Consider the following 13,646-nt stretch of genomic DNA (forward strand, 5'->3'; position numbering starts at 1 on the left):
CCTGAGAAGCACCCAATGAGCGGCGAGCACCGGGCCACACCCTCACAGCCCCGCCCAGCGGCACCGCCCGGGACGGGCAGGAGGGGGCGGGCAGGGACACACACACACACACACACACACACACCCCCCCCCGGGGGCAGGGCCCGGCAGCGGGGAGCGGCTGCAGCCCTGGGGCTGGCAGCACAGGCAGGACCTGGCAGCACACCTCTGGCTGTAGCAGGGCAGGCTCAGCCCCCCCACCCCCCCGGCGACGGGAGCAGCCCCAGCACTGCAGGAGGCAGGGGACATCCTCCCCCCCCCGCTCTCCCTGGGGGGGGGGGGGGCAGAGCCGCATTCTGCCCCTTAGCTGGGACGTCCGGCACCCCCACGGGACTGAGGGGGCTGCTGTGGGCAGGTGAACAGGTCCCGCTCCCACCCCCCAGGGGAGAGCAGAGGTGGGAGCCATGGGAGTCCCTGGGGGGGACCCCGGTCCGTCAGGCCCCCCCCAGCCACACTTATGGATCACTCGCTGGTGAGACAGAGATGCTTTAATGGCCCCAGGGCTGAACCCACAGCCGCTCCCTCCCCGCTGCGCTCAGTCGACCACCAGGCTGCTGCTGACCGCCGGCAGGAGCTCGAAGAAGCCCTGGAAAGAGACAGGCTGTCAGGGTGGGCTGGGCAGGGCGGTGTGGGGTGGGGGGACAGGCAGCGGGGGCAGGCAGCGGCTCCCTGTTGGTTACGCACGCAGCGTCACAGCAGGCAGCTGCTGGCAGGGAGCAGGACCGCGTCGCCATAGTAACCCATCACTGACTCAAGGCTAGCGCTGGTTGCCATAGGAACCATTTGGGGACGGCAGTCGCCAGGGAAGGCTGGGATGCGAGGGGGCACCTCCGGAAGCAGCCAGTACATGCGCTGCCTCAGAGGGGTGGGGAGCCCGGCAGGATGGCCGGGCTCAGCCCCAAGGTGGGGGCTGAATGCGGACACGGGGGTGCGAGAGATGTGCAGCAGCAGGGAGGGGGCTTTGGCACAGGACGGGGGACACAGGGCTCACCTTGAAGAGGGTGATGCTCTGGAGCACCCCCGAGGTGCAGCACATCTCCCGGATGGAGTGCATGGCCAGCTGCGGGCAGCCGATGTCCAGCACGCGCAGCCCCAGGCGGGAGGCCAGAATGGGGCCGATGGTGGTGCCACAGGGTGTGTCGTTGCGCACCATGAACTCCTGCACGGGGACACGGCCTCAGCAGCTCCCCACGCTGCCCCATGGCCTCCCACATGGGCCCCGGGGCCTGAAGGGAGGCAACCTGGGACAGCGAAGCAGCACCGTCCCCAAGCCAGGGTGCAAAATCCCCCAGACAGCAGATGCTCAGGCCAGGCCCTCCCCTCCTGCTCCCAAGCCTGCTCCCTGAGGCAGCCCCAGAGCAGGAGGCAGCGCAGGCCCTGGCGGGGACGGACACAGTAACTGAGGGGTGGGGGTCTGGCACAGGTGCCCCCCTCCTGAACCCAGGGGCAGGGCTGCGGCCCAAGCTGGTGACATTCACGAAGGGCTCGCCCAGCCCCGCTCACCTGCAGAGGGACACCCACACAGGCGGCGATGTCCCGGATGACTGCTTCGGTGACAGCTGTGGAGGCATAGCGCTGGTTGCTGTTCACTTTGATGACGGGGCCCTGCACAAGGGAAGGCACTGCAGGCCCGCGATTGGCACCGGGGAGAGTCGGTGGCTCTGGAAACACCCATGGCCAGGCAATGGTGTCCCGCCCCAACCCACCAGTCCATTCTCCCCCCACCCAGGTGATCCCTGGGGATGGGGACAGCCCTGCCATGGGGACAGCCCCAGCTCAGAGCAGGGAAGGGCTCCAGGACCAAGGCTGTGGTCCCAAGTGATTAACACCTGATGTGTGCCATGGCCAAATCACGCTGCAGGACAAACGTCTCCCATTTGAGTGCCGCTGAGCTGTACGCCAGGATCGTGCTCCAGGGAGTGGCTGGGCGTTTCACAGCACTGCAGGACAGACAGACAGCGCCCATCCCAGCCCAAAGCAGAGGGCTGCCCTCACCTTGTGGAAGGCCGGACGATGATTCTCCTCATGCTTGTCCCTGCAAATGAGAAGCAGGAGTTTCATGCTACAGCCTTCCCTCCCTGACGCAACAAGGACTGTCCTGTCTGTACTCCCCGAGGAATGACGGGGATACGTCCCCCCAGCTGGCAGGGCAGGCTGCCCTGGCCTGCGGCACTGCTCCGACTACTCACACGTAGTTAGGGTGCACAGCATGGGCCATATCGGCGCTGATCATGTAGGACTTGGCCACAGCCTCCTCAAAGGCTGTCAGGTTTTGTGGTGATGCCGAGATCCGGCGCAGCACCAGCTCTGTCAGCAAAGACTCTGCGCCCTGTGCACTCTCCGACCCTACCTGCCAAGGACCACCATCAGCACAACCCACACGGCGCAACCCCCAGGCACCCCAGGGCCAGCTGAGTGCCAAGGGGCTCCCCAAAGCCAGCAGAGCAGCTTCCAACCACACCAGTGCTTCCCATCCCCTGCCTGGGCCATGCTCCACAGGGGGGTTAGCAAACCCCGCCTTGCCCCACTGGGGCCTGGGATCTATCTCCTGCTAGGCACGGCTTGGGGAGAGCGAAGAATGTGGAGCCCCTCCCTGTGCCAGCCACCCCACGGCTGTGCCCCTTGCTCACCTCCTCGTTGTCGTAGAGCGCAATGAGACGCACATTCGGCTCCTGGGAGAGGGAGGAGGGCGCGGCGCACGAGTCAATCAGGGCCTGCAGGTTTAGAGGAGAAGGGACACCAGCTTGAGTGCCACCCCATCCCAGGAAGCTCAGCACTCAGCTGGCAGGAACTTCCCCAGGAGAGCTCAAAGTACTGAGGAAGGGAGCTGTGGGCACACACATTGCCCAGCAAGAGCAGGAGTCACCCCTGGGAGCTGCTGGGAACCCCACACACCCAGCAAAGGGGGCAGCTCCCATCCAACCCCAGTTTCTCCAACAAGCCAGACCCACCCCATAGGAACACACCTCCCTGCAGAGCCTCAGGCCAGCCCATGGCCCCGCTAAGCCAAGCTGGCATGCACGGGGGCCACGCTGAGGCCTCCAGGCTCCTTTCCCCTCCTGCTCACCTGCAGGGCGCAGTAGCAGCTGTGCAGGTTGTCCAGGCGTGGGGAGAAGATGAACTCGTCGAAGGCACCACCCAGCGTCTGCAGACAGAGAGCCAGGAGGAGCAAGGCACAGGCCCTGGGTCCCCAATAAGTACCTGCCATTGGGTCCCCATTCCAGTCCCCTCATCTCTGCCCCTCAGGAGCTGCCTCCTCTCATTCTGCTCAGCTCCCAGCCCTGGCACGCCCCAGGAAGAGGAAGCGTGCCAGGTAAAACCTGTGCGGTACCAGACCGCAGGCTGTGTGCAGGCAGAGGGAGGCTCCTGCCCTTACTCACCGCTGGCTGTGTATCCGCCAGGCATAGCTCCAGCTCCACAATCTGCTCCGGTTTCACCCCCAGCTGGGGGCAGAGCAGGGAAAGCAGGACAGGGCTGTGCCGCTCTGCCTGGGAAGAAAGCAGAGCTGTGGGCAGGGCAGGCAGTGGATGGCAGGGGAAACTCCCTGTTCACCCCGGCAGAGCCATCCCACACCCCACTCAGGTTGGCACGGCCCTCCCTCCCACTAACATGTCCCATCTTCAAGCCCCTGCCTCACCCAGGACAGCAGGGCCATTTGCAGGGCGGAGCAAGGGGCTCTCTGCCCCCTGTGCAATCCCCTCTCCCTGCCCTGCCTCCCCAGGGAGACTGTGACAGCTTTACGGGGGCTGCACCCCCTTCTATATGATAGCTGCAGACCAGGGTGGGAACAGAGAGATGGCTGAGCAGATGTGTCGTGTACACAGCTCTGGGGCAGAGTGGAAGGTTACCAGCAGTCCATGGGGAGAAGGGGAAGGGGAACCTGCTGGCAGGCCCCTGAGGACTGGAAATCAAAGGTGACAAGTGTGAGGTCCTAGCAAGCGCCCCTGCTAGTCCTTGGCACCCAGCTCACCTGGGCTGCAGCATTGCAAGGTGTGGCCTCCATGAGCACCTCCTTTTCCAGCTCCTCCTGCACAGCAGTGGCCAGAATGGGAACTCTGTGGGGAGACAGGTGCCCTTAGCTCCCAGGCCTTTGCTCGCCTCTCCTGCTTGGGTCACACACAACCAACCCTTCCTGGGGTGCCTGCCTTGCTCCTCCAGGGAGCGACTGCCATGACGAATGGAGCAAGGACACACAACATCTCAAGCACAGATCTGTTGTGCCACCTCAGGACACCCCAGTGTCCTTTACCAAGTCCCAAGCTTGGAAGCATCTCCTGGGAGGACTCTATGGGGCTAAGAAAAGCCATTGCAGACCTCCCCACTGCGGTGAGTGGCTGCCAAAGGGAGAGAGCTGAGGCTGGGCACTGCTCCAGCTGGGTCCCAGCCCTCCTGAGGGCTGGCCAGGGGTTGGGGCCAAGCCAGGCCTTACAGGTGGTGCTCAGTGTTGGGCCCAAAGTTCTCGTTGATGCTGCGCTGCAGATGGATGGCCAGGTGGGGAATGCGGAGGACGGGCCGCTCCACATGTACCAAGCGCTGCTCCAGGCGCCCCGTGGCCGGGTCCTGAAACACAAGGAGAACTGCTGGGGCCAGGCCTGCAGGGCTGAGAGGTTGCAGTAGGTCCCACTCTGGGTGGGAGTCATGGACCCAGAGCTGGGGGCACAAAGCTAGCCCACCAAGCCTGTCCCAAATCAGGCTTACCTTTATGATCACCCTCCCAGCCACGGTGAGGTCACGGTCGAACCAGGTATTCCAGATGCCCCCTCCATAGGTCTCCACGCCGACCTGCACCATGCCCACCTGCCCCCGCTTAGAGCGTCTCTTCACCTGGGCGAGAGCAGAGGTGTCGCCGCCGGCACCGCAAAGCCCCAGGGACTGGGTAACTGGTGGGGACTGGGCAGAGCACGCCCAGAGTCCCATCGCCGACCCCGTCCGCGAAGGGTGCTGCGAGGTGCTTTGTGCGACAGCGGGCACAGAGGTGTTAACTGCAAGGGGTCAGCACGGGCTGCTCTGGGTGGCAGATTTGGGAGGGGTACGGACCCAGCAACAAGTGCTGTGGGGCACCGGGGGAGTCAGGCTAGTTTTTGCTTGTGGATTGAAACTGGAGGGCACCAGCGAAGGCCCCAGCCCCGCGGGAAGGCACCCAGCTGGCCGGCCTTACCCTGAGGCAGGGGCTGTCGGTGTGGGCCCCCAGCAGGCTGAACCCATTCCCGGGCTGGAACTGGCCGCCGACGGCGAAGGCGATGAGGGTGGAGTAGTTCCTGGTGATGAAGTACTGGGGGCAGAGGGGCAGGGGTGAGGGCCGGCCGCCGCCCCCGCCTCCCCGCCGCCCTGCCCTCGGCCGGGCCCACCTTCTGCGCGGGCCGCACCTCCCAGTGCTCCGTCTCCTTCAGCTCCTGGAAGCCGGCCTGCAGCAGCCGGCTGCGGCACTCGGCCACCACTGCGGGGGGGAAGAGCCGTCAGGAGGGCCGCACCGAGGGAAGGGGAAGGGGAAGGAAGCGGGGCCGGGCGGGCCCGGCGGCTCCTCACCGTGGTAGGGCGAGGGACTCCGGTTCACGAACTTCACCAGCTCCTGCGCCGCCGCCTGCGCGGCCTGCTTCGAGCCCTGCGCCGCCGCCTGCGGGCACCGCCGTCACCGGACAGCACTGGCACCACCCCGCCCCGGGCCGGGACCCCCCCCGTGGGCCCGGGGACCCCCAGCCCCGCGCAGGGCCCGACCCCCGCCCCGCGCCCGCCCGGTACCTGCATGGCCGCCGCCGCCCCGCCCTGCCGCCACGCCCCGCGCGCCCCCTGCTGGCGCGGAGGAATGCGCCCAGGCGGCGCGGCAGCGCGCACCCCGCACCCTGCACTCCGCACCCCGCACTCCGCACCCCGTACCCTGCACCCCGCACCCCGTACCCCGCACCCCGCACGCCGCACCCCGCACCCCGCACCCTGCACCCTGCACCCCGCACCCTGCACCCCGCACCCCGTACCCTGCACCCTGCACCCCGCACCCTGCACCCCGCACGCCGCACCCTGCACCCCGTACCCTGCACCCCGCACCCCGTACCCCGCACCCTGTACCCCGCACCCCGTACCCCGTACCCCGCACCCCGCACCCCGTACGCTGCACCCTGCACCCTGCACCCCGCACCCCGTACCCTGCACGCCGCACCCTGCACCCTGCACCCTGCACCCTGCACCCCGCACCCTGCACCCCGCACCCTGCACCCTGCACGCCGCACCCCGCACCCCGCACCCCGCACCCCGCACGCCGCACCCCGCACCCCGCACCCCGCACCCTGCACCCTGTACCCCCACCCTGCACCCTGCACCCTGCACCCTGTACCCTGCACCCCGCACCCCTGCACCCTGCACCCTGCACCCTGCACCCCGTACCCTGCACCCTGTACCCCCACCCCGCACCCCCGCACCCTGCACCCCGCACCCTGCACCCTGCACGCCGCACCCTGCACCTCTGTACCCTGCACCCCGCACCCTGCACTCTGCACCCTGCACCCCGCACCCTGCACCCTGCTCGCCGCACCCCGCACCCTGCATGCCGCACCCCGCACCCCGCACCCTGCACCCTGCACCCCGCACCCCGTACCCTGCACCCTGCACCCTGCACCCCGCACCCTGCACCCCTGCACTCCTGCACCCTGCACCCTGCACCCTGCACCTCAGACTGCACCCTGCACCCTGCACCCTGCAGACCCTGACCCTGCACTCTCAGACCCTGCACCCCGCACCCTGCACCTCTGCTTCGTCAGACTCACTCGCACCCTGCATGCCGCACCCCGCACCCCGCACCCTGCACCCCGCACCCCGTACCCTGCACCCTGCACCCCGCACCCTGCACCCCTGCCCTGCACGCCGCACTCCTGCACCCCGTACTCCTGCACCCCCGTGACCCTGCACTCTGCACCCTGCACCCCGCACTCCTGCACCCTGCTCGCCGCACCCCGCACCCTGCACCCCGCACCCCTGACCCTGCACCCTGCACCCCTGCACCTCAGACCCCGTGACTCCCGCACCCTGCACCCTGCACTCCTGCACCCTGCACCCTGCACCCCGCACCCTGCACCTCAGACCCCGTGACCCTGCACGCCTGCACCCCGACCTCAGATTCTGCACCTCAGACCCCGTACCCTGCACCCCGCAGACTCCTGCACCCCGTGACCCCGTACCCCCGCACCCTGTACTCCCGTGACCCCTCAGACCTCAGACCCTGCACCCCCGTGACCTCAGCACCCCTAACCTGCACGCCGCACCCTGCACCCCGTGACCCTGCACCCCGCACCCCGCACCGCGCACCCCGCACCGCGCACCACGGACCCCGTACCCCGCACCCCGCACCCTGCACCCCGCACCCTGCACCCTGCACCCCGCACCCTGCACCCCGCACCCTGCACTCTGCACCCTGCACCCCGCACCCCGCACCCTGCACCCCGCACCCTGCACCCCGCACCCTGCACCCTGCACCCTGCACGCCGCACCCCGCACCCCATACCCTGCACTCTGCACGCCGCACCCTGGTCCAGGGCCAGGCAAACCCGACGCCTGCCAAAGCCAGGGCAGAGCTGCGGGCTGGGTGGGTCGGTGGAAACTGGGTACAGCCGGGAGGGGCTGGGGTGGGAGCCAAGGGGCAGGGACGTGCTCCCCAGGGATGGTCATCCGGTGCTGCCCTGGGGTGCCCCAACTCTGGGCACCGGCTGAGTAGGGGCCACCCCAAAACAGGGCTTGGCCCGCCTGCAGCTGTCCCTGCACTGCCCAGGGCAACACGCGTGCTTCCCAAAGGCTGAGTGTCTTTGGGGGAGTCCCTGGTGTAAGCCAAGCTGTAGCCCCCCCATCATTGCTGCTCCCCCGCCTTGGCACTGCCCAGCCTTCACAGAAAACAAGGCACAAGCCCTTGGTGCCATGTTGGGGACCAATGTCCCTGAGTGACAGCAATGCACAGGGGGGTGCTGGGAGTTGGCACGGTGGCAGGGCAGCACCCCAGCTGCCTGTCAGCCCCAGCGGGGGCACGGCCTGCGCACATCTAGGGGATCGGACCCCTGGGCCTCGCATGGATCGGGGTGTCTCCTGCCCTTGGCTGGGTCCCCTGCATGGGCTGGGTGTGGCAGTGGGGTTTTGGGTTTCCATCAGTACTCGTGCACCATTTCCCAGCAGGATCCTGTCTTCCCAGCAATGGGTGTGTGGCCTTAGGAGGATGTGGCAGCCCGTGAGCAGTGCATGGAGCCCAGGTGCTCCGTGCCAGCTGGATTCCCAGCTCCTGAGTCACCAGCGTGGGCACCCTGTTAGCCAGAGATGCTGTCCGTGTCCTGGGGACTGGAAACTGGCGGTCCTGCTGCCCCTGACCCCGGGACCTGCCGTGCTGGGAGCTCACGACAGCCCTGGATTTATGTTCCCAGCCCCCAGCACCTGCCTCCCCCCCCCCAAAAAAGGGAACGAGCACCCCCACTGCCTGGCACCCCGCGAGCAGACAGCTGGAGGGTCTCCATGTCAACCACAGCAAAACACAGGGCCAGCACCCCGCTGAGACGGGACCAGGCTGGGAGCAGGCACCCAGCACCCCAGCCCAGAGCTGGGCCACACTCACCCCCTGCCCTGCACGCTCCTGCTGAAGGGACATGGGTGCCAGGCAGCCGTCCCCCTGCTCCTCCTGCCAGCATGACCCCCCACTGCTGCAGGCACCCAGCTCAGGGCCGGGTGCTGTCGGGTGGTCATCAGGCCATGCCTGGGGGACATCTGGGGACATTTGCAGCGTAGGTGCCTAGAGCCCGTGGCCCCCCAGCCGGTGGCTGCCTGGAGCGGGTGGGTGCCCGGAGGGTGCAGGTGCCTGGGGCAGATGGGTGCCTGGGGGGTGGGTGCAGGAGCGGGGGGTGCCCGGATCTGGGGTGGTCGGAGCAGGAGTGAGTGGCAGGGCCGGGTGTGGCCCTTGCCCAGCCCCGCAGGCGCGAGCAAAGGGCAGCGCCTTGGCATGCCACAGCTATTCCCGGAGCAGCGGGGCTTCCAGAAAAAGCTCCCGCTGGCTATTTGCGGGTGGGCTCTGACTCACCCCTGGCTGGATGCCAGGGACTGCACAGCACCTGCCACGGCCGCCCTGCACCCCGTCACCACGCTCCTGGGAAGGCACTGCTCCTGTCCCCATCCCTCTCTGCCCCACGGACCCCGCGGTGCAGCAGGGAGCCCCACGCAGCCACCCGGAACCGGCGCCAGCTCCTCCTCGAGGTGCTTGCACCCCGCTGCTGGGCTCACGCATGTGCCCAGGGGTGCCTGGCAGGGGCAGGACCGGTGGGGACAGGGCACCGTGCCCCTCTCCACATCCCCCGGCAGCCCAGGGTGTGGTGCCGTGCAGGCTTTGCTCCGGGAAGCGTTCCCTGGGGCGGCTGGTGGCTCTGTGGATGGGCAGCCGGAGCTGAGCCCCGCTGGAAGGGGTTAACAGAGAGATGGCCCAGGACAGAAGCCTGTAAACACAGCCGGAGCTCCAGGAAGTGCCGCCCCCTTCTCCGCTGCCTGCCAGGCTGCCTGGACCCCCTCCCTGCCCGCCCTGCCAGGAGGAGCGCAGGGATGGCACCCATCGAGGCGGTCTCCCCCCATCCCGGCCCACGTGTCTGAGCATGGGAAAGTGAAATCACTGCCCGGGCATTGCTGGAGGCTGAGCGAATGGCCACCATGCCTTACATGAGCCGCCAGTGATGCAGCGGGTAACCACTACCTCATCTCACTGGCATGGGTGATGCTATCGAGGCCTGCGGGAGGGCAGACAGACACCCCAGCATCCTCGTGGACCTCGAGGCCGGCCAGTCATCCCTAAATCCATGTGGATCGTGAGGGCAGCTGGGCACCCCTGGCATCCCCGTGGCCACCGGGGCGGGTGAAGGTCCCCATGGGCCACGAGGGCAGGTGGACATCCTCAGCCTGCCCCTGGGCTGTGGGGATGGGTGAACACCCCCAGCATCCCCACAGATCACAGGGCTAGCTGGAGATGAGTGATGGGGGCAGGTATATGCCTCGAGCATCCATATGGACATGGAGGTAGCTGGTCTCCTCCAGCATCTACACGGCCCTGGGGGCAACAGGTTACCCCCAGCATCCTCGTGGACCACAGAGGCAACAACTCACCCCGAGGACCTACATAGATCCAGGGGGGCAAGCAAACCCCCCCAGGCATCCATACAGGTTACGGGGGATAGCTGGACACCCCCAGCATCCACGCATGCCATGGGGCAGCCAGGCACCCCCAGCATCCCTGTGCCACTTGGAGACAGGCCATCATTCCCAGCATCCCCATCACCTGCGGACACAGGGGTGGGGACCAGGGGCAGCCAGACAGGCTGTGTACCCGCACTGCCGGCCCCGAGCCCCGGCGTGGGCGAAGGCGTGGGGGCAGCTGGGGTGAGCAGTGGGTGGGTGGCTGCAGCCTTTAGGGCACCCACCAGCTCCCGGGACCCTGGCGGGCCGGGCTGGGCCACGGTCCAGGCCGGGAAGGAGAACCATCTCCTATTTAGACAATAGCACGCGCCCTGGGTCCGTCAGCGCCGGGGAATGGGCCGCACGGTCCTTCCCTCTTAGGGTAAAGGCGCCTGGGAGGCTCATGGCTGTAAAAGGAGCGGGATGGAGGGAGACGGCCAGCGGCCAGGAGGGAGGGGGATGGACGCCTTCACTGCTTCATTCCCATCCCTCCGCTCACCCCTGAGCCGGGGCCAGGCGTGAGGGGGGTGCGGGGGCCCCAGAGGCAGGGTACGGGACTGAGGAGGGGCCGGCAGCCTGTCCCCGCATCCTGCCCGGCTCCAAGCCCTGAGATGCCCACAGCCTGGGGAGGCTGTGCCCGGCTCCCCGGGCGGCTTAAATCCTCGGGGAGCAGCGGGGAGGGAGGTCCGGGGAGGAGGGGCGGCCGCAGGATGCAGCTGGCTTTGCTCACGGGTATGTCATGACCAGAGGGAGTTGTTTGACGTTCCAGCTCCCGACACCTTCCCAGCAGCAGCCTTGTCCCAGGGCCCGGCGGGAGCTGGGGCTGGGCCAGCGCGGGGGCTCGGGGGCCGCTTCCCAGGCTCCGCTGGTGTGGGTCAGCCCGGCCTGGGATGGAGCCGCGGGAAGGCTGAACTGGGCTGGGCAGGACAGGAGGCATGCCTGCACTGCTGCTCTCTACAGCCTCCTTGCTTTTCGCAGTCCCTGGGGCTTCAGCTGGCACAGACTGCTTGGGGCCACATCTCTGGGATGGGACTCTGGCAGGGTCGCCGGGTCCTGCTCCTCGCCCCCTGCTTCCCGTGCCGCTGGGTCCCACATGCAGACGGGGCTTTCCTAAGAGGCTGCGGAAAGTCCAAGGCGTCCATCCGCCCTCTGCCAGACATGGGGCCCCTGCCTGCACAGAGCCATCCCGGAAGGCTGTCACGGCAGCCAAGGAAAGACCACTTGAAACAGTTTGTCCTACAGCAGGATCAGGAGGGTGTTCCTGGTTAACCACTCTGAGCCGCTTCCCCTCCAGCAGCAGTGCCCAGGAATGCATTTCCCCTCCCCGGGACACCCCAGCCCTGCACCTCCCTGCTCTGGGGGATGGGGATGGCGACGAGGGCTCTCCAGGCCTGGGGAGGGGTTTGCATCGCTGCAGCCCTGCCTGAAGCACCAGGGCAGGGCACTGAGCCCCTCCGGAGACGGCACCCCTGGGGGCCCATCCTCCCCACACCCCAGCCAGCGGGGCAGCAGGATGGGGTCACGGGAAGGGACGGCTGAACAGTACGGCTGGCACTGTGCTGGCCCAGACCCCTGGGGTCCCCCGCGCTGGTGTGGGACCCACCTGCCCTTCTGCACCCTAGCCAAGGCCTGGCACGCCTCCCTGCCGGCACGCACGGGGCAGGCAGGGCACGCGTGCGGGGCTCAGGGATGCGCAGGGCGTGCTCGGACCAGGGCCAGGAGGAGGAAGGATGCTGTCTGTTTTTCCATCTTCTCCCCCACCCACACCCCTCAAGCCCCCCCTTCCTTCCATCCTCCCCCCTGCGCTGGGATGAAACAACCCCATCTGGAAATACCTTCCCTTTTAAAGGCAGGCTCCGCCAGGCAGCGTGCACCCTCCGGGAAGTCGCTGCATTACGCTGCGTCCAGGCAGCCGGGAGGGGCTCCAGGGATGGGGAACCTGTGGGGGCAGCCTGGATGCACGGCATCGGGCCTCTGCCCACCTGCGTGGCCACGGGGCCCAGACCTTTGCTGGCCCCCCAGGTGGCAGGGGCATGATGGGGAGCAGGCAGGGGTGCCTCCCAGAGCCCGGGCAGTTGAGGATGCTGCCGTGACCAAGCCCAAGCCTCTGCCATGCCGGTGCTGCCACGGCTGAGCCCTGGCACCGCTTGGCATCTGCGTTGCAGCCGGTGTGGGGGGCCGGGAGGTGTGGGGCGGGGCAGGAGCGCTGCTCCTGCTGCTGAGTCACCCGGTGCCCGGTGGCACGGTGGCACGGCGGTCCCCTCCGCCAAGGCCTCCGGGGACAGAGGCGCTGGGGCTGTGCCAGCTGATGTCAGCCAAAACAGCCCGGCTTGGGCAGGGCTGGGGGTCACCAGGTGTGCCAGGGGGCCTGGGGAGGAGGGGGTGCTGCCCAGGCAAGGGGGACCCCCCTGAAGGGGTTCCCCAGCACAGCCCCCCTCCATCAGAATGTCCTCTTTAGCTGGCATGGGCTTGTGCATGGCCCCAGGGATCCCTGCCCTGACCCACTGCCTGTCCAGGAGGCTGGAAGCTGTGGTGGTGGTCCTGGCGTGAACTGGGGTATTCCCCATTCTGTGAAGGTTTGGGGACCTGGGCTGGGCTTTCTGCTCCCCAAAGTACTGCCAGGCCAAGGGGGATGCTGAGGAGACAGGGCAGAGCCTACAGCACCCCGGGATGACCTGGGAACCTTGTCCTGCTCTCGGGGTGACAGGGACCAGGGAGGGGCTGGGGCTGCTCTGGGCAGGGTCCCCGTCCAGCCGTGCTCTCCATATGCCTGGCGCAAGAGGAGTTAACAGGGTGCCTCCCCCGACTATAAATACCACGTATGTCCCACGCGTATGAGCTCGGGAGGCTATTTTGGTTGGGTGCCTGCTGCTTCGGGAATGTGTCGGAGCAAGGACCTGGGGGGTGACGTCACCGGGACCGCTCCGGACCCAGCACCTGCTCGGGGTCACTCAGCAGCACCCTGAAAGCGCCCAGCCCCGGGCTGGCACTCAGCCCCCCCGTATCAGAAAGGGGGGTTTGGGTGGTGGGTCAGCACAAGCACACTCAGGGCAGGGGTCCCCCCACATCACCCCCTCCCCAGGGCCCTCCCTTGCCGCCTCTCTGGGTGGGGGGGCTGGAGTGTGGCCCCACATGGAGAGCTGAGCCTCGTGCTCTTGCCATGGGGTGGGTCAAGGCACCATCAGGGGCATTTTGGGGTGCTCAAGGCCAATTTAGGGACTGTGACCACCGGGAATGGGGTCTGGCTCAAGGAGGGGCAAGTGAGGGTGTGAAGGGCTGAGTCCCCTTCTTTCCCCCCTGGCGTCAGCCCAGGCCGTCTGTCTGTCCGGGCCCCCTTTGGGTGGCACGGCACCGGCACCCCCTTTGGGTGGCACTGTCCGGGCCCCCTTTGGGTGGTCTGGGGAGTGCTGGGGGGCTCACCACCAGCCTGT

General features: G+C 67.7%; 1 protein-coding gene across 1 annotated transcript; it reads right to left on the bottom strand.

The window, feature by feature from the left end:
• Nucleotides 1–512: 512 nt before the first annotated feature.
• Nucleotides 513–5,804, bottom strand: DNPEP (aspartyl aminopeptidase). Its single transcript, XM_072874116.1, has 15 exons — nt 5,779–5,804; nt 5,566–5,653; nt 5,388–5,476; nt 5,198–5,311; nt 4,738–4,863; nt 4,469–4,599; nt 4,010–4,094; nt 3,420–3,527; nt 3,107–3,184; nt 2,670–2,753; nt 2,229–2,389; nt 2,035–2,074; nt 1,543–1,644; nt 1,031–1,198; nt 513–625 (listed from the first exon to the last, which is right to left on the bottom strand). Exons 1-15 carry the CDS (start codon nt 5,782–5,784, stop codon nt 575–577), a joined length of 1,431 nt encoding a protein of 476 aa, XP_072730217.1. The 5' UTR covers nt 5,785–5,804; the 3' UTR covers nt 513–574.
• Nucleotides 5,805–13,646: the final 7,842 nt, after the last annotated feature.

Source organism: Ciconia boyciana, chromosome 10, assembly GCF_034638445.1.
Source record: "Ciconia boyciana chromosome 10, ASM3463844v1, whole genome shotgun sequence".
Lineage (NCBI taxonomy): Eukaryota > Metazoa > Chordata > Aves > Ciconiiformes > Ciconiidae > Ciconia > Ciconia boyciana.

Excerpts from the sequence above, each read along its gene's own strand:
- DNPEP (XM_072874116.1), bottom strand. Across the intron at positions 5,312-5,387 it reads AGGTGCGGCCCGCGCAGAAG|TACTTCATCACCAGGAACTA; the intron begins GTGGGCCCGGCC and ends CTCTGCCCCCAG. Across the intron at positions 3,528-4,009 it reads CTTGCAATGCTGCAGCCCAG|GCAGAGCGGCACAGCCCTGT; the intron begins GTGAGCTGGGTG and ends CTTTCTTCCCAG.